A 23,836-nucleotide genomic window follows, 5' to 3' on the forward strand; every position below is an offset into this window, starting at 1 on the left:
TAAATCCGAAACGTTTTGAGTAACATGTTTAGGACCGAAAGCTTGTTTGACAGGGATACTAAAGAAGACCTACACACTAAACAATAATAGACAGCGGCCAAAACAAGACGTTTTAGGGCTGTTGGGCATTAGGGTACATACAGCAATATAGCTACTTAGCTAGGTAGTTATTTTAAAAAACATCATGTAAAGTCAGGCCCGAACTAAGCCCGCGTGTCAAGGAAAACCTAAGCCCGAACCCGATCCGACTTACAACTCTGGTGTAGCATACAAGCATATGAGGTAAGTTCTAATTAGAGGCAATATCGTTGGCATCAGCCTTCATTTTGCATACGGCGCTTGTGTGGCCAAAACAGTAACGAAACCTTGCATATCCCTTGGCATGGGTCTGAGCGCGTTTCTCTTTCCGCAAGTAATCTTTTCTCGTTACAGACACAAACAAGTAAATCGGGTTTTCGAAATTTTCAGCTTGAGAGAGCAAGGCCTAAGTAACCTTTGTTTTGTAACTTTTACGTAAAGGTGACCTTTTTCGAAAAGAACGGCAAAGCGATTTCCTGGCAAAAACTTTTCCTCGTGTAAAGTTTTGTAAACAAGACTGTATGATAGAACTAACATCGGTGTCAAATGGGTATTTTTTACGTTTTGTAACTGATAATGCATAGAACAAGCTCACCTTAAGACGTTATTAATCCGGCCGCATTTCCATGATCGACGCCCGCTTGAATTATTCATCGACGCAAAACGAAAATGACCTGCGTTATTGCGTTATTAGTGACAGTTTTAACTGCTCGAACAACCTGAAACGTAGCATAGGTCGCGTGTCCTCACAGGTAACTGAATAATCGCGTAAAGCTGTGAACAGGTCAAGGAACATCAAATGAGATTAGAATTGAAAAACATATATTTGATGAAAATAGTAAATAATTTTTTTTTTAATAAATGTGTATCTATTAATTCATATAATTTTCAAGTGAATAGCCCAGCTAGAGCTAGAGTTGCCAATGCAAAACATGCTGTAACAATTTATTTGCGCCTATAGCGACTGCGGAAACGTCAAACGATGATATGTTGTCAAATTCAAAGGTCGCTTCACCCTCCGTTGGAAATTCCACCGCCGAAAAATCGTTTCTGCTTTAACACAAAACCACACCAAGGCATTTACTGACACAGTTTTGCAATAACTTTAAAAATTTCGCGAGTCGTTTAGTCCATATAAAAGCACCTTAAATGTCGAAACTGTCTGCACTGTGCAGCTAAATTGGATTGTCTAATTTTGTAAATGTGTGCGCTTTGTTTGATTTTATCACATGGCTCAGTCAGTGGTGTGGGCCACACTGCTGCTATGGCACAATGCTTTCTGCAGCTGTTGTATATTCCACTTGTAATGAACAGTAGCAGCATGCAAATGCAGAGCAACAGCGGGAGGAAGAATGGTTTGTGTTGACGTGCACATTTTTTGCGGTTGACGCAACGACCGCTGGCAAGTCAAGCGCAGAGGACTGATTAGTGCAGGTCACCGTCAACCGTAGTGCCCTTCAGCTCAGAACGGCTTGTCTTTCTTTGTGTTGAAAATGTGGAGAAAGCTTAGGGGACAAGGGGTATGTGCTGGTGGTCAGATTAGAAGCAGTAGAAGTTGGATCGTATGAGCATGTGCCGCCTGGTTTAAGCACTTATTCAATTACTTTCACCACATCACTTATGAACATTCAATTGAATTTTAGATCACAGCACATGTTGTACTGGTGAGTCACGATATAGACTCGTGTATTTAAAACAAATGTTTTTTGTTGCTGAACTGTACTAATAGAGCAACACGATTTGTTATTTAGAACTTAACCCTGTACAGTATAGAATAAAAACTAGTTTGTGTAACAAGTCGGCCTGAAAACAAAAAAATGAAGTAAATTGCTTTATCGTTTAAATTTGGATTTTACATACCGAAAGTTCCGCTAGGTTTTTTTGGCGTATGCGTTTCACAAACCACATTTGAAAGTCGTATTAAAAAATTGACAACTCATCTACATGGCGTACGAGTTCCAACACGTGTTAATTTCATTGCATGTAAGAGAATAGGTTATTCCACCAATGGTAACAACATTTTTGTCAAAACGCCAAAGTTACAAAATTATATTTAAAGCAAATATGTTTTTAAAATTTTATTTTTTTATCAAAATCTCCTGAAAACAGGTTCCAGTTTGCTGTACCAATATGGCTTTAGTTCAGATTGTGGTACCCAGAGGTTAAGAGGAAAGTGAATGTTAATGTAATGACCCATATCACGGTTAATCCACTTCAATTATCCGATGCTAAGTAAACGATTCGACCCTTGGGCGTGACCACGTGCATGAAACGTAAGCCGTAACCGCAGGGGGTTAAACCGTGTCGTGTCAGCAAAAAGGTTAAGTAGCAACATGACAGCTTCGTCTCCATTACATTCTTGTACGCAAATATTTCCTTTATCACCAAGTATTAAACCCATTTCTTACCGAATTTACCGTTGGTTTGAGGCGGTGTTGTAAGTGATGGGACAGGGATTTTTATTGTACATAGTTCACTGATCTTTAAATGAGTGGCATGTCGAGAGATTCCCAAATGTGCGTAGAAATATTCGCTTTTTATAGTGTGAAATATTTCTGGATTTACGATCCTATTGACAAAGTACGGGCGTGCATAACAATTTTAAAAGGTCGTTTTATGTTGTTTGTCATAAAAAGCAATCTGGCTCACTAAAATAAAGTTGCAAATGAATTTTCCTCTAAAAAGTTTTGTTATGCTGGCCTGCAAAGTGTGCCACGAATATACAAATCAGTTCGGTAATACGCATGCGTAAAAAGTTTAAGGAAACGCTGATACACTTTTATAAACGCGTACGTATCATAGCAAGCAAGTGTGGTATTTAATGATGCATAAAACTTCCAAGAAGGTTGTGCATCATGCTGACAAAATGCGTCAAAGGCGAGGGAGCAACGGTATTTGACGCGGATGTGCACTTTTAGCGCGCAGGGCATTGATACCAAAGTGTCGGTAACCAGCAGCTTAACAAAACAGTGTAAACAGCGGCAATCTTACGGTCCTCGTTTCATATTGATAGCAAATGTTAAATTTATGCTTAACCACTTAAATTCTGGCTGTTAGATTAAAAGTGGTTATATGAAGGAAAATGTGGCTAGGTTTTGGTGTAAATTGAGCGGACTTCCTAGCGAGACTCTTGCAGGCTTTGCGCTGAACGTGATATGGACGTCCCGTGAGGAACAATAGTCGACGTGCTGGCGGTATAGCTACGTGGAAAGGAGACATATTACTTTCAGTTTTTATAGTCGTTTGTTTGGAAAGGAGACATATTACTTTCAGTTTTTATAGTCGTTTGTTTAGTAAAATATGTATTATCAGGACGAGCCAAATTTGTTTACAACAGCAAAAACAACACTGCTGACACTTTGTAATGTGTACGAATCAAGCACTTTTGGTACAGAAGTTTTTGTTACATTTACGAAAAACGGTATAATTTTTGTAAAGCAGTGGTTCTCAACTTGTGGTACGCGTACCTCTAGTGGTATAACGGAGCTTTTTGAGGTGGTACGCTAGTAGCTTTCTGCTATACCTAATTGAAGTCGGATCATAAAAAGCTCAAAAAAACAACAACTTAAATAGCAGTGTTTTTTCAGAAAACTCGTTTCTTGGACATTCTTTTGGAATTGCTAACCTTGCTGGCTTAAGAATTTTATGTCCTTCCCTACACTTTACAACAGGGTTTAGGTGGTGCGCAGCAGTAGAAATGTTTATGGTTAGCGCTTCGACGAGTGGTCGCTATTTTGGGTATATTGGTTTCGATTGTTCTTGGTCACTTAACTTTTTTTGTAATGACTAATGACATCATATGACGTCACTTCCTAAAATGTACCAATGATTTTACACGAATAATTCTATTGTAACGCACCGTTAAAAAATAGTAACAATATGTACATCACAGATAGTGACGTGAATATAAGGATTATCTGAAAGTAATGTTTTGACTCCGAGTAACTTTCAAGGACATAAACGGGCAGCAAGTAGTGTAGTATTATAGTTAAAAACCATGAACAGTTTTTACAGCCTCAAACATACCGCGTTACTAACGCAAAATCAAATGGCTAAGGCAGTTGGGTTTAAGCAAATTTTCGTTCAGTTGTGTGCATAAATCCGCCACAGTTTTTTTTCCACTCTTCACAATCTGCAATCCTAAAAAAGCAGGTGCTTGTAAAATGGCGTAAAACTGAAACTCGTACGTGACTCACGTTTACATAAGGCCCCACCATACACGTCGATATTTTCTCTCTAAAACCAATTATGTATTTTTTTCTGCATCTGCATTGTCTTAGCGTTACGAAATGGATGTTCGACAGACAGAAAAAACGGCAAAAGACCGATCACCGTTGTACCGTGTATAGGAGCCATCAATCAAACTCTGTTCCGCAGCTATTGACAGGAAACGCTTGGTACACATCATACCAGTTCTTTGTACTCCTGTGCTTTATTGAGAAGAAAATGTTCAGCCTGGTACAGATAGCGACTGGTAAAGAGATTAAACCAAATATTTACTGCATGTTGATTTGGAAGTCAGTGAACTAGTACATGAGTGCTGGACAACAAATATGCTGAACCAAAAGGTTATTCTTGTAACTTATAGCAGTTATCATACGTCAAGAGATGATTTATCAAAATAGCTTAGACATTTATCAAAACAGCATGGACAGACAAAACTATCGAAAACAGAACTAGTGGTGCATGTTACTGACTTGAAAAATTAACCAAACACTTGTTTTTAAAAGGTTCATATATTATAGCACCTTATTTTAATTTGCTTACATTAGGGTCCCAGGTTTTAGTCATCAAATCAAAATTTTGCAAAAATCGATCTTAGTTTTTGATGTATACAAAGCAAAACAACATAAAATTGTTTCAGTACCCTTACTTTTTTTCCTGATTGTTTCCCACAGGTTCACAGTCCATACCAGCCTGCTAAGCTGGAAAACTGTATGCATAAGTTAAGTGCTTAGGGAAGTGAATCAGAACCAAGTGGGGTGCGTTATGTTGGAGTGCATCTCTGTTGAAAAACACAAACTTTGTGCCGGCGAAGCACAACCGTAAAAACTTCGTGAAATCAGCGAGACAAGAAGAAAGATGTCACGAGCCCAGAGCAAGAATGAGATCTTGAATATGAAGCGGGTGACGTGGATGACTGGAGAAAAAGCACGCAGGTCACGGCGCAGCACTAGAGGGCGCTACCACGCCGTCATTCCACCCAAGTACAAGTTCTATTCCACTGAAGGTATAAACCTCTGCACGGGTGAGTAAGAATTTTTTTAATGCGAATTTTTTGGGGGGGTTGTTGATAAGATTTGATCGCTTTGAATAAATCAAATAGTTTGTAAAAAACGCGAAAATGTCATTGATAATGAAACTGCTTAGCTGTTCAAAGTGGTACAAATACATGGAATGTTGAAATATGCTGTGTTGAAGTAAGTATCGCACTGGACTTGGTCTTTTATTTGTCGTCTCAGAACAAAACATTTGCAAGACTGTAGTTTGCTGTCTTTTGAAACACCATTTTTCCCTCGCAAATATCTTCTGTAGCAAAGGCTGATTTTGGGGCTTCCAACTAACATTCAATACATTTAACAAAAATGTCGTTCAACTGGTGTTAATGTTAAACAAAAATACTAACAAAAATTTTGTTATAATATAATTATTTTTCATGGTATCACGCTGTTCTTGCGCCTTTCGCTTGTTGCTTGCATTCGTCATTCATTGCTCTGAAGAAGTCCTACCGTTCTGGTGGACGAAACGTCAGCGAAAATACAAGTTATGGATAGAAACAACTAGTATTTTTGTTTAACATTACACCAGTTGAACGACATTTTTGTTAAATATGCAACCTGGTGGACGAAAACGCCTGTACAGCATTCAATACATTTACAATCACCTTTGTACCAAAAAACATTTTGTGACACTTTGTCGACATCTAGTGGCATATATAGTTATTTCTATTAGCCACTTGAAGGTTTAAAAGCACCGAAACAAACCATCTGTGAAATTATTTTGCGTTTTAAGTTGACTTTTGCTTGCTTGCTGTGTTGACGATGGGCACTGCAACCCGCGGAGAAACAAATTTTAAATAACTATGGAGCGACTGATAAATATGTCCGTCACGTTGGGCCGTGAGTGATATTATTGTCAATTCAAAATTGTGCTGCTGAGAGACGATATTTAATGACATTTCAATGTGAATTTTTGTGACTCCTCAATCAATCAGGATGCCGTGCTAAAACGTTTGGCGTTGGTTTCAGCCAGGAGAACTTATTGTACTTCATGGCTGATTACTAAGGGCGTATATATCTGCAGTGGAGGCCCCACATTCCTTCTGCGGCCGTGGGTGTTTTTTTCGAGACACCGTCTCTATCTAGCTGGCTGGCCGTTGGCATTTTTAAGCTCATCCGCGCTTCAATGGGTCTTATTTTTGATCCTAAACGGTTTGCTAGCCACCCTCCACACGACAAAAGTCTAGTGTGGTGAGCCGGTTTAGTCGCCGACGACCCGACTATGAAACAGGTAGTACTGGATTACATATTACCAGTAGCACGCAGAGCATGACCTGACACAAACTCCCACTTCATTTTAATAACCCGACGGGTCAGTTAATGGCATTTCAAATGTCAATTGTATAAGGCAGGTGTCATAGTACAACAATAAGACGACACGGGGTTTGCTATCAAGTTTGATTTTGTTGTTACGTCCCTGGACATAAGTAAAAACAAATGAATTCGCGATAAACTTAGTCGCCAAATAATTTTGCTTTTGAGTAACTATTTTGTAATCAGCAGGAAGTTACCTTATGAATGTGTTTTCAAAAAGTTAAATAACCTTGGACTTCGCTCCAGTCATGTGTACGCAGTTTTAGGGTATTGAGAAGTTGAGGGTTGAAATAAACAAACACCAACGTCAGTTCCATTTTCCCACGGGCCCATGGAAACTTCTGTAGTGTAGAGAAATTGAAATTGCACAACCAGTAGCGACGACATAATTGAGACCTTGGGGAATTTGGCGACCTTTAAAGCGTCTGGAATATTCGTCATAGGAATTCGTCGATTTTAAAATTCGACGCCTGTTCGTTAAATAGATATGTAAGCTGCAAAATTATTGAGTTTGAATTTGAGCTGCAAGGGTGTTGTTTCCGTGTTTTGCAATAAGAAAGAAAAAACGAGTGTTAAAATGGTGGTAGTTTACAGGCAAACGTGGTTATTTTTAGGGCAAAAACCTAGTGTGAAACATTTATGCAAAGGTTGTGTTGTTTTTACCTCAAAGATATGTCCATGCTTTACCACGTGAAATAATATCAGGGCCCTGCGTAGCTTGAAACGGTTTCGTCATGGGGTCTTCACCAGGTCTACTCGTTAGAGCGAATTTTAAAATCAACTGCGTGTAATGTTACGACCCAAGAGGGTGGATTTTTTGACCGCAATTAATATGATACACACAAGAAGAAGATAACATGTTTTTTTCGTTTAGAAACATAATTCAGGTTGTTTATATTTCACAATACAGTATATGCTTATGACGCAAATCAGTTTATATTGAACAATTTTGAAGAAAAAGCTGTAAATATTGTACTGTTAGGTAAACAAAATTATTTGCCCGAAAATAAATGATGCGCAGAAAGTTTTTATAAGATTAAGGCAAGTAACAATTCCAAGCAAAATAACGACTAAAGTTTCAAAGACTTGAGTGTTTTGAAACACTAGAAAAGTGAGACATACAGGCAGGCTTTTAGTTAAACCCGAGCACCCTTAACTTTTCTCAAGTTTCCCGTTGTAGTGGTTTCGGCACGGATACAAATTCGTGAAGACCTGTTACAGCAAATCGTTGGCCGGATACAGTCGAATAAACGAGTCAGGACATGGTAAACTTGCTGTCTGCATAGTTAAACTTTCGGCGAATAGTGGTATTTTGAGATAAAAATGGTATACGATATTCGAAGTATATTACGTAGTCTGGCATACGATGGTTGTAGAGATTTTGCTATCATATTATTGTTAAAATCGGCATTTTTGTGGGTATTGGCGCGACTTGTGTACTCAAGACGAGTCGTTTAAAGTGGTGCATGCTTACATGGATAAGTAAGTTAATGACTTTCACAGTACAGTATATCATCGTTACACGAGAGCTACGTTGTGCTTATTTTGGGCGTTGTATTGTAGGCCTGGAAAAACAGCGTAGGACCATGGCTGAAAGCAACCATGGCTGAAATACATCCCACATTGAAGTTTGGTCGTTGAAATGCGTCGAACATAATGTGCCGCAGGCGCCATTGAAATTTCGAAGGTCTCAATCTCCATATAGTCCAACTGCATACGCCATGTTTTTTTACAGGCAATTAACATGCGTTTTGAACGAACGGTTGACAAGGAAAACATTAGCGGTCGCATTAAACCGGATGTATTGCAGGCGGTTTGCATGATGCGAGGCGTGACATGTATGACGACAAAATGTATTGCTGTCAGTTTACTTCCAATTCAGATAAGTTTAAGGGTTGCGTTGTCAGTAACTGCATGATGAACAGTGACTCAATCCAAGTAGTTTGTAAAATAAGAAGGTTACTCTGGCAGAAACGTGAATTTTATGTGTAGTATTGCCGTTTAACGTTTGTATATTGTAAGCCTTTTTTGTTGATATTATCTGCTAGAAATATGATCTTTCCGATACGTTTGAAAATAGTCATTAAAAGCGTGTTTGTTATCCACCAGCAGAAGTTAGTTTGGCTTTCTGGCCTAACGATTTGATATTATGAAGTAACTAGAAAAGTCGAGCCCTAACTGCAGCTACATGTCTGACAACAGGAAATGTAGGCAGTGATGATGCAGTTTTTAGAACCCTTGTTAATGCCAGTCGATGCAAACAATACATCAAAAATGATGTTAAACAAATACTGGCTTTCATATCAAAATGTCTACAGTCCTAAAACACTATATCGTACTGTTAGACCAGTCCACCTAAAGCTTGTATTAAAGCAGGTGTACACCTTGGTGCTGATAGTATCTAGTTTTTGTACTACAACCTGTCAACAGCCCCTCTCCTGGCCCCACCAACGTCCCCCCCCAGTCGTGTTTACCCACAATGCGCCAACCTTACTTTCTTGTGAGCCCTAGTCACATAACGATTTATGAAACGGTATAACTACAGTTCAGTTTAGCCAATATCCACCAATTATGCTCTTTACTGTTTTGTGCTTCATAAAATTTCGAAGTTGCGCAGCTAATTCCGGATTGGTGATTGTTTAAGTGCTATTATGATGCTATGTTTTCTTTCACTAAGCAAAATAAACTCAACTCAACTCTCAGCAATAAATCAGAAAAGCCCACTACATTTTGTATGCAGATTATGCCGCAAAACCAGGAAGCAAAGATATAAGCTATTCAGCCATTTGACGCTCGAGCGCGCCACAATAATACGCACACACTTGAAATTGAATGGCCCGAAAATTTTTGTCACGTTGCTGCTTGTTTTCACTTCACGCTTAAGTGCAATATAATGGGATGGCTACATCAGTACTGTGCCGTTGAGGTAAAGACAGCAGGGTATGAATTGTACAATTTTCCTTGATATTCAACCATGTAGTCGCTAAAAGATGTGTATTCTTAAACCTGAGACATTTTGTTGCATTTCTAGACCGTTAAGGCGAATTGTTGTGCGTATAGCTACTCGTTTATTGCCTTAGGTGATTTAGTGTGGTTAGCGATAGGCGAAAAACAAAACTGAATGTTTGATATTTTGCGCAGGAAACGAGTTAGCCGAAATCCCAGGCATTATGTGTTGTGCTAAATGGCAATTGAAACCACAAAGGAAGTGCAAAAATATGTTTGAAGATCTGAAGGGCAGAGTGTTTGTGAGATCTGTTTGTGCCGTTAAGCGCTGACAAGTGAAAACGAATTAGTATTGGAAACCCAGCTGATGCGCCCCTTGTCCTTAAAATCAAAATTGTTTTTCACACCGATGAACAAAGGTTCAAAATTTAAGCCGATAGGCTATATCCACACATATTTAAGAGTATTGCAATTATTTCTTCACATACAGTGTTGAATAGTGTTGCAGAAGGTTGATTAAACAATATAGTATCTTGATCTGTGAAAAGGCAGCGGATTTGAACCGGTTGCTTGTCACAATGCCTCAGAACAGCACCAGTCGCCGTTCGACGAAGCTATGGAACTTCGCGCGCCCGGATAGTAATAACGAGCAAATCCCACAGCAGAGAAACCATTCCATCGCGGGCGGTGGAAACACAGGTACAACACCGACGTATCAGTCTTACAGTACTTGGTCTTATAATTTCGAAAGTTTCATGATTGGGGTAAACCCATAATAATATACTTCACAGATTCACATAACCAAGGAATATTTGGTAAAATTTATCAACAGTGTTGTATTGCCTGTGTTCGTAAATAGCACCGCTTTGCCCGCTATGCCAACTTAACTATATTGCTTGGCAACGCCGGTCAATTGAGCGTATCAGCAGTTAGTTAGTTTTGGGTCACTGCAATCCTGTTGCGTTGGCGTAACGAAGGCAGCACAATAACAACAACTAAATCTGGGCATAGTTCACATTGTTTTAAGGCGTCGTTTGTAGCGACGGTTAGGGTTGCGTGATTGACAGTTGTCGTCACCGTTGCACGTCGCTATTGGCAGTTGCAGCGTAACCGACATAAAATTAACGGATAATCTTGTTGTTGCGCCATGACTACAAGCTTTTGCCGCGTAATGTTTGTAGGCCTAACGACCTGCGTAGCTTGCAATGCGCCAAATATGCCGGGTGCAATTTGGAAGTCTCTTTGGTGTTGCTTCCATCGAAGGTCATTCGTACGGACGATACATAATGATAAGCATTCATTATTTGCTTGAAATAAGTACAGCTCTTTACGTTGAAAACGAGGGATTTTAGCCCTGAGCAACCTATCGTTAAAAGTTTATCGTGTGTACAGTGATCAATGCAAAAATAACCAATTCAAAAAGTTGTTTACTGGATCACAGTTGCCTAAAATGTGTTTTACCACTTATGCCTCATTTACGCACTGTCGTTATTACAAAACCAAATACTTATAAATTCACCTGGCGGCCGAAAACCTCGAGTCTTGCACCAAGTTAACCGCGTGGTTGTCCGTCAGCAACGAGACCGTGTAGATAATTTATAAGAGGTACAGGGTGATCCATTACATTTGCTGTCAAAGATCAATAACGAAATGTCTTTCATGCATCTATGCACGGTTTGGCAAAGGCGTATTGATCAGAACCACTTAGCCTTTGTCAAGTCGAGCCTTCTGGCAAGCGCTTTCGACAACAGCGCCAACCGCGGCCAGGCTGAAACGTCTCGGAATGCTGTTTGTATCGATCAAGAGCGCTTATCCCCAACGTAGAAACAACATATCGGTTTGTCCCATATCTAACCCGAGACCCCGAAAAACGCAACCACCGTCGGGCTCGGTATAAATTGCCCGACTAGTTACCCTTCCACCCTATTGTCGTCGCTGTTGTTTGGTTAGCGTGTGCTCTTCGCGACAGTTCCTCTTTACCGTGAGTGGCGACGCTGGTCTCGTAGCGCAGTGGTGGACGCTTGTGGACATGGGAGGTACCGGCGATACTTCGACAAGTGAAAGCATTTTTAAGGATGTCGGTCAGTTGATTGCTTAAATTGGTGGCGAATGAAAATCAGTCCAGGTGTGAAGACCACGAACATAGACAGATTAAGACAAACGACATAACTAGGTTTTACGTAGCTTTAAAACGTTTAGAGATAGAGCACAAACGTTGTTAATTTTATAGCTTTATAATCTTTACGAAACTAAACTATTTGAAACTAAACTAAGTGACATATTTTCTGACCTCAGAGATTTTAGGTGCGTAAAATTGAAATAACTAACGTCTGAAGGAAAATTTAAATAGCGGCATTTTGGTAAAAATTGTACCAGTAAAATGTTGACTAATACAGGATTTCCTTGACAGGGTCGTACATCCTTGACAACGGTATAGGTTTCCAAGATAGGAATTGACGAACCCCCTTGTAGTAAATCCTCGTAAGGTTTATTATGCGTTGAATAGGCGACGCCAAACTTATAAACCTAAGAGATGTCGTGCCTTTGCTTCGGTTGTGTCGGTTTTATAGCCTTAACAAAGATGGCGATCCATTGATACTTTGTTGACACAGCTCTAGGGACAACACAACCTCTAAAACGTTGTTCAACACAATAGGGTTACCTTTAGTAACAGTGCCATCACGACAAATTAAAACGTCATTTTGGTTGGGATGTCAAAAAAACGCTGAACGGCTGTCATAAACGCACAAGGCTTTGTTTTCTTACTTTGTCGCCGTCACATCCTACATGATTAGGCGGAAAAAATAAACATCGCACACAAGTGGTATTGGTTAATCATTACTTTTGGATGGGACGGACGGTTTTGTTTGAGAGGCCGTATCTTGGCTGATAACTGCCCAAAGCTGAGAAGGAAACATTTCATTTTTTGGATGTTTTTTCCTTCAAGTTTCTGGTTTTGTGCTTGTAACTGCTGGTTGACAACTATTTCTGATTTTTTTATTGGTTTTACGCTCTTGGTTCGCGACCCATGTAGCAAACCCATTTAATATGTTGATTAAATTGTTCCATATAGTTCCTTTGACCAAATTAAGTGTATTCGTTTAAATGAAAGCAAAATGAAGATACCTAAATATCGTTTTAGTTGTTACATTTCCATTAGTATGCGTTCGCAGTGTATTTGAAAACGTTGGAAAACTTTCGATTGTTTTAAATGTTTGCACCATGGGACAAAAGCATTTTGGGATTCGAGAAGCCGGTGTTGAAATTAACGGATTTATAACACGCCGTTACTTTTTATGTCGTAAAGCAACCTCGATCAGCTTTGCTTGTGAAAAACAAGATATTATCGCATGTAAAAGGCGTACTTTAACCAATTATTCCACTGCTCTGCCGCGCGTCTGTAGCACGAATAACAGCATCCTGAAACACCGAATTGTGTACATGTGTCTTTTATCTATTTACTTGTCAAATCCGCTGTATATTTAACTTGTTTGCATACGTCCGTTGCATAATTCATGCTATTCTTTTCAGGTAATGGTTTTTCGTTCAAAGTCTGTCCCAACTTGAATCAACTCGTTCTTGCCTTTACCACATTGATGTTTTTCGTCTCTTTCGAGTGCCTTCTCATCACAATCATGACTGTTGGACCCGGCCTACAGTCCAGAGGATTTGTTCAGGTCAATTGTACAGGTGAGATATGTGCCTTAATATTATCGAGTTAGTCGCTTATATTGCAGCACAGTTTAACCAAGTTTTTGCAATCGACCTCTGTTTTAGGTTGTACACCGATAATTTGTATGTTCTCATTGTATGCTGGGGTAAAAACTACGGACTCTATCACAATAGGTCAGCGTAAAGCGCGATGTCAAATTAAGTGGATTGCTAACGGGTGGGATTTGAATCCACAGGAGTGGATGGACCGCACAGATTTTTGCATTGATTTTTTACAAATTTCTTGGCTTGATTCCGTATACCGCACCATCTAGGCCGGAGGTCTCAAACCGCATGCGGCCCTCCAAAGGTTTTTGTGCGACTCGCGAACTAACTTTTATAATTTAGGTGTTTAAACAACTAATCAGGTATTTCATTACCTCAGGTCAAATAAGGTATTTCTATGTAACGGGTTTTTTTGTAGTTGGTTTGCATAAACGCTTAAGAATTGATCTGAAATCGAATGTTTCTGTACTAAAATTAGTTGCTGACCAAAAATGCAAGTAACGTGTATTTTTGCGCAGTAATCAATACATTCTACAACGGAAATTCCAGTTGTTACGTCAGCACGCTTTCGTCACACGGCGTCGTTAACGTTTTTCCATGTTTGCAAATCTACGTCACACCCCATACGTCAGCCTCGGCTGCCGCGAACAGGTCGAAACGAAGTTTGTGGCCCGAAAACAGCGACAGCGCCGAAGTTGAGTCGCCTCGAACAAGAAACAAACGAGCCGCGACGACCGACTTCTCCAATACATCTGCGCTTCTGCTCTTTCAGAACGAGTTGAACTTTGCTGGCAACGATTATCTGTACAGAAGGTGCTCGTATTTGCCGGCGTACTGCCCTCAAGACAAGCAAGCGATATTGACGGGCATCAGTGACCAAGCGCGTAAATACGGACGCATTAACAGCACCTATACATGTTATTACAACGCTGCTCAAAACCGCGTTATGTTACAGCGGCTTATCACGGAGCAAGCTATGCTGTATTCCATCCTTTGGCCAATTTGTGGGATGATTGCAAGCGCTATTGGCTGTGCAGCGTTTTGGAAGCGAAACTTTAAGCGCATGAGCAGACTCTTCATTTACAACAGCTGGTCGGCGTCGTAGCGCCACCTCGGGTTTAGTTTCTTATTATTTTTTGTGCCACGACGTGTCGCTGCGGAGCGACATTCAATGTTCCACTTTATTTACGTTTTAAACGTTTTTCATTGAACTTTGCGGAAGCTCTTTAATACAGATTAAGCATTACTGTTTCTGTGAACTTGTGCGGTTTGTTATGTGTCATGTTTAATGGTAGCAGAACAAATACGAGATTGCCAACAAGAGATTTTCAGTTATATATTAAGCTAAAGTTAATTTGAGTGGAGTTGAGTTTGTTTGGTGAAAGATAATGAAACATTTGTAGTAAAACAATCAACAAAAATAAGCGACGAAGCAACAGTTCTTCCTAATCACGATCAGTTCACAAATAGTGTTAAACGATATATATTTCTCCCTTCCTATGTGGTGATCATAAGTCGCCCTTATTCAAATAGATTGTGGGAAGGATCCTGTAACAAAAACTGAATGCAACAAGCTGAGAATAGCTGTGCGTTGTTAAAAGTGAATGAAACAATTTGCATAGTCAAACTCGCTGCAGATGCACCGCCAATACAAGACATCTCTTGACTAGGGCTTGAGTTTGGTGCCCTAGTGGACGTTGGTGAAATAAGTCGTTCGTAAAACTTACTACACGTGTATGGAAGACAAGGTGTTCGACAGAAAACACGTTAAAGAAACAAACCTATTTGGAAGGAAAAACACACAGGAGTGACCAGGGTTTTTTTAAGGTTTGGTTTGGGTGACCGCTAAGTAGTTTTAAGAGACCGCAAGTGTTTCATTTAAATACCAAAAAATAGCCATATTCAAATTTTGGGAAACACTGGAGAAATTTGGGGGACCGTTTCAGTCCCCCAAAACACCTTAAAAACACTGGGAGTGACAATTTTGCTGCTAATCGTTTACTTTTGACTTAAGTTATAATGTTTAGTCGTTAGTTTAGTTGTTTTGTGACAATTGGGTCATTTACGCATATGGCTTTGAACCAGAGTTGTAATTGGGCCTGAAATTGGAGCCCGAACCCGAAAGTACAAGCCCGAAACCGGGCCCAAACCCGAATCGTTTTTGAGAAGCGTGTTTAGGCCCGAAAGTTTGATTGACAGGCCTATACATTGAAGCACCAGGAAAGACCAAGACAACAAACCCATATAGAAGATAATAGACAATTGGTCTTGAACAATCCGTTTTAGGACCGTTTGACATTAGGTTAGGTCCAGCAACTGACTACTTGTTGGGGTCCGTGAAGGGGAACCTTCGAGAGATTGAAGTTTTTCTACGATCCTATTTGGCGTCAGATCGTGCTATTGAATAAGTTTAAATCAAAGTAGAATTACACCCTACTGAAAATACCCTTTATTCCATCACAGCTAACATATATGCAATTGTTCGCGCACAACTCTAATGTATTTATTTGCGATGTCACAAACTGCCTTTGGATCACTGTTATGCGTGATCTTGCAAAACTAGCTAAGTTTCTGCATCCCGCTATAGGAGAAATGGAAAATGAACTAACATTGCTTATGTGTTGTGAGTAAAGTAACGTTTATTTTTATTTGCATTCACTTCATCACATTGTCATTGTTAAACGGTTACGTTAAACAGCAAGGACACCAAAAAACATGGATCATCGAGTTAAGTGTGTTGTTTTACGGGTCATTGCAGATTATAACACATGACGTTTGCTTTTTCACGTTGATCGTAACTTAAGAATAGCGACAATAGTTTCGGTTGAGCAGTGATGCCAACCCGTGTGGATTTGCGCTGCTGCAGTTACTGAATATATATTATGACATTTACGCCATAAAGACATAAAAAACGCATAATATGTTAGTATATGTTACAGCGTAACAACTCAAATCAGTATTAGCTAGCCAGTGCATTTGTAATAAGAGTAATTTCACAATTGCACACCTGCATTGGGTCCACAAGGAATATTTTTAATCAATTCTAGACCACGTTTAAAGAGCCCCGGCACCGGAAAATTATTTTTTAATATGTTGTTTTTCGTATTTTTATAAACACGATTTCAGGTTTAAAACCACAAAAATCAAAGTCACTAGTCAAATATTTACGTTTTAAATCTAAAACACTGACACCTAGCAGATATTTTGTCACTTAGCTCGAACGTCATGTGACGTCACCTCGTACCAACTTGGTTTGGAGCTTGTTTGTAGTCGGTGGTTGTTAACGTTCTGCGACGCCAAATACGTTAGTCAGTTTAGCTATTTTGGTGTTTAAATGTTTTCATTTTTATACTCCAGTGTGCAAAAATGCCTGCAGTGTGTTCTTTGTATGGTTGCAATTCGAGAGGAAATCAAAAGGCCAGCAAAATGACACTTTTTCGCTTTCCAAATATAAAGCGATTGCGGTCAGCTTGGATTAAATTTGTTAACGTGAAAAAAATGGAAGGGACCAACGGAATACAGTGTTCTTTGTAGCCTACATTTCACAGATGAATGTTTCACAATCAAAATGCAGTATGACAGGGGTATGGCAAAAGTTCTGGTGTTAAAGCCAAATGCTATTTCAGCAAGAAATGCCATTGAGAGCAGCTGCAAGAAAAGTAGCCGCACAGCGTATGGTATGCTTTAGTTAATTGTTTTATAATCTCATTTAACATTAAAGTCTTTAATATTACCATTATGTTATACTAATTTAGTTTATTGTCATGCCATTTACTTGGTAATAACAAAAAAGTGTGGTTATGAAAAAAAAGGTGTAATAATATCAATACATTTTCATGTAGGGAACCACCCGATCTAAGCTATGAACCAAAATACATTGTGTGTAAAAAAAAACTTCTTCACCTCTTAAATGGTGTACCAGAAGTAAATTAACTGCAGATTTCTCTGGACACTCAGCTAAATTTGGTACATACACAATGATGGATGATGGATCTTTGCAACAATAAAATTGCTATTAACCTTGTTCAGGTATTCAGATGGTATATAATATTTTCTAGAGTAATGAAGTGGTAAACAGCAATGATATGGAAAAAGAAGGATTCTTGGGATGCATTGAAAACATCACAAGCAAGTGATTGTTTATTAAAGCCTTTGTTACTGACAGGCATCCACAAATCATTAAATACATTAGTGAAGAATTGTCACAAACAAAACATTATTTTGATGTTTGGCATGTAGCTACATGTATATATGTTAGAAATAAAAGATGAGCATACACCAGTATATTTGTTTTTATGGTTTTAATTTTAGGAATCCAAAAGAAACTGACAGCACTTTCTAACAAAGCATGTTGCAAAGAGTTGGGACCTTGGGTGAAAAGCTTATGCAACCACATGTATTGTTGTGCAGCAACGTCACAAGGCAATTCACAACTTATACTTCGTTTCCATGGCCACTTTATGTCCGTCTTTTATGGCCGAGTGACCATATTTGGAAGTGACCCAAATGACGCACGGCCAAATACATGGCCATAAGCGGTTTTCGTATGTCCTTCCCGCAGGGGTGGACATACGGCTTATGGCCGTCTTTACATGGCCATTCGCGCAGATTCAGGTGTTTTGTTACCAGTGCAAAAATGAAACGACTGTTAAGTTTAAGTTATCTGCAAATGTTTTTCATCATTATGGTAACGAAATGGATTATATCAAGCAGCTTATTGAATTTTTGACCCCCGTGGATTTGGGTTCTGAGCAATGGATTGAACTCTTGACTGGTTACACATCATATTAGTTGAGACATATTTCATTGCTAAGTTCTATCAAGAAAAGCTCACCAAGACCTAAACTGTTAAAAAAGATGCACTGAGGAGATGACCAAGGTAAATTTACAATTATCTTTTTCAATAATATTGCATTCCTGATGCAACCAAGCATGATTTTAATAATTGTTCTGTGTGTAGGAACTGCTAGCATTTTGTGCAAGAGGTAATTACAAGAAACTTCAAAACCTTTGGCCTCTGTTTCAACAACTAACTTTACAACTACAAACAAATCAGGCTCTTACAAGAGAAACACATTCATCTTTAGATGTTTTGGAAACCCAAATACAAGAGAATCATAAGACCTACTTAAATCAATTCAAACTCTGCTAAGTTTCACTGCTTTATGGAACAAAACATACTTAATGAGGATAAATATATAACAACAGGGGAAAACTTAGACAAGTTAGACAAGCCAACAAATCAAAAATCTTCATTAATGAAAGTTTAACAAAAATGAACAAAAAGCTGTTTAACTGCTGTCTGCATCACAAAAAATCAGCAAATCTTCAGTACATATGGACAAAAAATGGAACAATTCCTTTGAAAAAGGATGATGAAAGTGCAACCATTGCTATACGGAATATAGAGGACATGAGTCTTCACAACATTCCATGGGATGATGTAGAAGCCTCAAGGATTGTTGACAAGTAATGTATATATATATCCACAGCTTTTGTCCTGGTGATAAATTATTATTGTTAGTTTTTCCTTTTTTACTTGTTGTTACACTGTCTCAAATGAATACTACATTTAAATGACTGGAATGGCAACATATTATGATATAACTGATTATAATTCCTTACTTTCAACTGTCTCTTGTAATGACATTGTGATAATTCATTTTAATGTAAGAAGTTTGACAAAAAACTATGATGTTTTGATGGAGTTCATTGATACCTGTAATTTAAAGCCCGACATCATTGCAATCTCCGAAACCAAACTCAATGATCAAACCTCTTTAAATGTTAGCATATCCGGATACAACTTTGTTCAGCATAATTCTGAAACACATGCTGGTGGGGTTGGTTTGTACATTAAAGAATCATTCACATTTAATATTACTAAAACATATTTCATTGCAATGCCAAAATGTGAAAACCTTTGGGTTGAGCTACAACTTCAGGATACAAAACATGTGATCATAGGGGTGGTATACCGACATCCAAGTTATAACATTTCCGAATTTCAGACAAACTTAGAAAAATGTCTGTTTGCTCTAAATAAAAAGAAAACTGTTTTTTACATTCTTGGGGATTTCAATATTGACCTAAGTACTAGCAGTACACTATGCAACAACTACAAGGAAATGTTGACAAGCCTAAACATAAAACCATTGATCAATACATACTCTCACATAGCTCCTTCCCTAACAAGATCTGCCATAGATCATATATATACAAATAATGACATAGGGCAACTCGTACCTGGTTTAGTAGAATTTGATATATCTGACCATCTTCCAATATTCGTCATTGCCAAACACATCCCACACAAAGTAGTCACCACAACAAGGAAATTCAGAACCTATAAAAACTTCAATCTAGAAAGCTATTGTGAAGATATACTGCAAATCCAAGCCAACGTCATATTACCTTCATCTGTTGAAGAAACAATGGTTCACATAATGTCGCTTTTGCAAGAAGTAATAAACAAACATGCACCATATGCTAAGCCTCCCAAAAATCGTCGCAAACATAACCCATGGATCACAAGAGCAATTCTGAACTCCATTAACACTAAGAACAAAATGTACAAAAAACAATCCACTCGGACAACACAAACATCAAAACAACTTACAAACTTTATGCAAAAATGCTTAAAAATGTCATAACAAAATCTAAACAACTTTACTACACAAACCTTTTTACAGCTAACCAAAACAATCCCCAAAAAACCTGGCAGACAATACGGAATATCACCTCACACAAACAAACAAAACACAACAACATCACAAAAGTTACAAATAACTCACAACACATTACAGATCCCACATTAATAGCTGATGCATTCAACACCTACTTTTCGACAATTGGCAGCAACATGGCAAGCAAAATTCTCTCTACACCACAACCTCCAACATTATTTCTTCCCTGTCCGACTTCAAATTCATTTTCATTTATACCTACAGATGCAAGTGAGGTTTATAATATTATAATGGCACTAAACGAAAGGAAGGCACCAGGACCATACGATATACCTGTAAACTTGCTTAAACTTGGTGCCCCATATCTATCTCATCTGCTTAGTGACATATTCAATGAATGTGTTCATTCCGGTGTCTATCCCAATTGTCTAAAACTGGCAAAAGTCATTCCGTGCTTCAAAGGTGGGAATTCCCAGGAAATGTCCAACTACCGGCCAATATCACTGTTACCAATTGTGTCAAAAGTGCTTGAAAGATTAATACACAGCAGAATGACAGATTACCTGCACAAGTTTAAACTCATTACCAAGTTCCAGAACGGCTTCCGACCCAAACACTCCACAAGTCTGACTATAGCAGAAATTCATGACCAACTTGTTTTAAATTGTGACAATGGTCAAATCACCTGTGGAGTTTTCTTGGATTTGGCAAAAGCATTTGACACTGTTGACCACACCATACTGCTGCAAAAGTTAAGTTGCTATGGTTTTAGAGGACACATACTGGATTTTTTTAAAAGTTACCTGACAGATCGGAAGCAAATTACTCACATCTATCCAAACCACAATTCTGGCAGCCAAGATATGACTTGTGGCATTCCACAAGGATCTATTTTGGGTCCTTTGCTTTTTATATTATATATAAATGACTTGCCAACAGCATCTAGATTTAACACAAGATTATTTGCGGATGACACATTTCTCTGGATGTCAGGCAGCAACTTCTCTGTACTACAAAAAAATGTACATGAAGAATTTGGCAAGGTTGACCAATGGATGCGGGCAAACAAGTTGTCACTAAACTACAAAAAAACAAAATTTATGATATTCACCAAGAAGAAAGATATCCTTCATTCCAAATTTAAAATAACATATGGACACAACTCTATAGAAGAGGTGCAAACAGTGAAATACCTTGGCGTGTTTTTTGACAACAAATTAAATTTTAAACCCCACATACAATATCTTCGCAAAAAAATTAGTTGCAGTGCTGGCATGCTTGCCAAGCTACGACGTCTGCCTGAAAACATTAAACACGTTGGTTTTCACACATTCAAAAAGAAAGTAAAGCAGTTTCTTGTTAGCAAATACGCTTTATTTTAAAATTTGTTCAGTCATTACATGCTGCCCCCACCCACGTGCTGTGGTAAACATGCCTTGCATTGTTTTTGTTCTGATTACTGTGTCCAATCAACAACTATTACGCGCTGCTGGCCTTCTTTTTTCCTTGCTAATTTGCCCTCCAGCTTTTCAAATCAATCCTGCGATCGTTCTTCCATTGTATTGCTATTATGTTTCTTTATTTTATTACGTATCGTTGCTGCTGCATTGCTCAGCAACTTCGCCCTAACAGTCACTCTTTCGGTCTAGGTGACCGCTAATTACCCATCGTCCTTTTTCGTAGTTCATCGCTACTGAATAAACAATAGTAGGTCAATGACTTGGCGGCCAATGATTGGCCTTTCATTGACCCGTCACGCAGATACTTTTGTTGTGCAATTTCGTTTTTTTTCTCGTTGTGCAATGTCTCGTGACAAATAAACCATTGAATTGAAATTGTATGTAAACAATTTTGTACTTATTCATGCACTAAATTTATAAACGTGACCAACATAACTGGTACACAATGGACTTGTACACAATGGATAATTTAATTAAACTAAAAAACCAATAAATATTAAGATGCATTGCTAAATTTGAAACAGTAAACAATTGCCCTCACTAAGTATTATGTACATATACATTTGTATGATTCATTTTATTTTCTGGTATACAATATGTAGTAAAGCATGATAAACCTCACTAAACCTGTTGAATTTTAGTGAATATTTTGCTTCTCATCAGTTAATAAAAGTTGTTTTCAACATATTTATTGTATTTTGTGTAAATACACAAGCAAGGTGTGTATATAAGAGATATAGTTCAATGACATGTCGAATGAAGCTGTAAACAGGTAAACCCTCCTCTCTCTGAGGAATGTGTGAAGTGGGACAGGTGAATTAATTTCCAGGGATTGTAAAGAACACTGCATGCAATAAATAAGCTTCACCAAGGTTCTCCTCTGTTTGCCTCTTAACCTGTAAGCACCAAGTATGATTAAGAACACAGTGTGTATAAAATTAAAACAAACACTTGTCAATTTGATTACCTTTTTAATATCCAACAATTTCCCTGTTTCCTTTTGTTAATACATCTTATTTATCAAGTACTTCCACATACTGTTGGCAGCGAATTCCAGCTGCTAATATATTATATAATACCAATATTTTGATATAGTTACAACTGACAAAAAATGTTTCTAAACTTTGGTGAAATGATCAGTTTTGCACATAAAATGAAAACCAACAACTTGAAACCGGCAATCTTTCCCGCTACTCGTCACACTTGAACAAACTTGCGGACATGGAAACGCATGCGCTTTTGGGCCATTCGCGTTTGTTCGACTATGCGAAATGGCCATGTTTTATGTCCATGTTCATGTGACAGAGTCGGGTTTTAAACTCCAAGTTAGTTCCGCTATAGGGGTCTGTAGGCAATACTGCTTTTTTAACTCCCGACATTAACTTTTAACATGGCAAAACCTATAAAACGCTAAATGTGATCAAAGTGAATGACACAGATATCATGAGTGATGTTAAAATCCATATCTTTCAAAAGTCGTCAAACAACAAACGCTTTTACTTTTGAACTTTAAGTTGACTGCAACCCAGCTAACAATTTGACGTATATAAGACGTCGATTTTTGGTTAATTTTTGGGGCTGGTTACGTTTTCTGAAAACGTTTATTTAACGTAAATGTGTGGACTCCAGTCTACGTAGAAACAACGAAAAAAACTACGTTCGCATAAACGTCCCTACTACGTATCTCCTCAACGTCGCTACTAAATCTGTCATTACAACGTTGATTTCCTACGTCGAAATAACGTGCCCCCGAACGTTCGTTTTACGTAAAAGTGTGGACTCCAGTCTACGTAGATACAACGAAATAAATTACGTCGAGTTAGACGTCAATGTTACGTATCTCCTCAACGTCGCTAGTAAATCTGTCATTACAACGTTGATTTCCTACGTCGAAATTACGTGCCCCCGAACGTTCGTTTTACGTAAAAGTGTGGACTCCAGTCTACGTAGATATACAACGAAATAAACCACGTTGGGTTAGACGTCATAGTTACGTTCTAGTCAACCCGTCATTTGAACGTTACACATCTTCGTCAAGATTACGTGCCCTCGAACGTTGGTTTTACGTCAATTTAGGGGCTTCAGTGAACGTAGATACAACGAAATAAACTACGTTCCAGTTACGTTTTTCCTTTAACGTCGCTACTAAGTCCGTCATACAACGTGGCATTTTTACGTCAAAATATCAAGTTCTATACGTTTCATTTACGTAGTTGGATCGACTGCCATAATAGACCGCCACCCAATGTTGCGTCACAGCGTGTGCTAAAAATGGTGACTTTGAAACGGTGGTAAATGCAGTTAATTAAATTAAAAGCCTGACCTCCCATCAACTTAGGACAAACTTAACCACACA

At 38.5% G+C, this 23,836-nt stretch overlaps 1 protein-coding gene and 1 long non-coding RNA gene across 12 annotated transcripts; one reads left to right on the plus strand and one right to left on the minus strand.

Annotated features, from left to right (window-relative positions):
• Nucleotides 1-4,981: 4,981 nt before the first annotated feature.
• LOC145237328 (uncharacterized) lies at nt 4,982-14,585 on the plus strand. 4 transcript variants are annotated; one of them, XM_080100137.1, is made up of 3 exons: nt 4,982-5,326; nt 13,149-13,307; nt 13,853-14,585. In XM_080100137.1, the coding sequence occupies exons 1-3, from the start codon at nt 5,161-5,163 to the stop codon at nt 14,437-14,439; spliced, it is 912 nt and encodes a 303-aa protein (XP_079956263.1). In that variant the 5' UTR covers nt 4,982-5,160; the 3' UTR covers nt 14,440-14,585. The 4 variants fall into 4 exon arrangements, with proteins under 4 accessions (XP_079956263.1, XP_079956264.1, XP_079956266.1 ...); XM_080100138.1 differs by having other exon boundaries at nt 4,982-5,308; XM_080100140.1 differs by lacking the exon at nt 4,982-5,326 and adding an exon at nt 8,845-10,316.
• A 3,898-nt stretch (nt 14,586-18,483) lies between these two features.
• LOC145237329 (uncharacterized) lies at nt 18,484-20,416 on the minus strand. 8 transcript variants are annotated; one of them, XR_013861988.1, is made up of 5 exons: nt 20,354-20,416; nt 19,581-20,278; nt 19,111-19,157; nt 18,960-19,053; nt 18,484-18,834 (listed from the first exon to the last, which is right to left on the minus strand). It is a non-coding gene; the product is annotated as an uncharacterized LOC145237329 (long non-coding RNA). The 8 variants fall into 8 exon arrangements; XR_013861983.1 differs by lacking the exons at nt 18,960-19,053; nt 20,354-20,416 and adding an exon at nt 19,256-19,372 and having other exon boundaries at nt 19,054-19,157; nt 19,581-19,680; nt 19,749-19,820; XR_013861984.1 differs by lacking the exon at nt 20,354-20,416 and having other exon boundaries at nt 19,111-19,372; nt 19,581-19,680; nt 19,749-19,820.
• Nucleotides 20,417-23,836: the final 3,420 nt, after the last annotated feature.

The sequence above is a fragment of the Phallusia mammillata genome, chromosome 7 (genome assembly GCF_965637545.1).
Source record: "Phallusia mammillata chromosome 7, kaPhaMamm4.hap1.1, whole genome shotgun sequence".
In the NCBI taxonomy this organism is placed as follows: Eukaryota; Metazoa; Chordata; class Ascidiacea; order Phlebobranchia; family Ascidiidae; genus Phallusia; species Phallusia mammillata.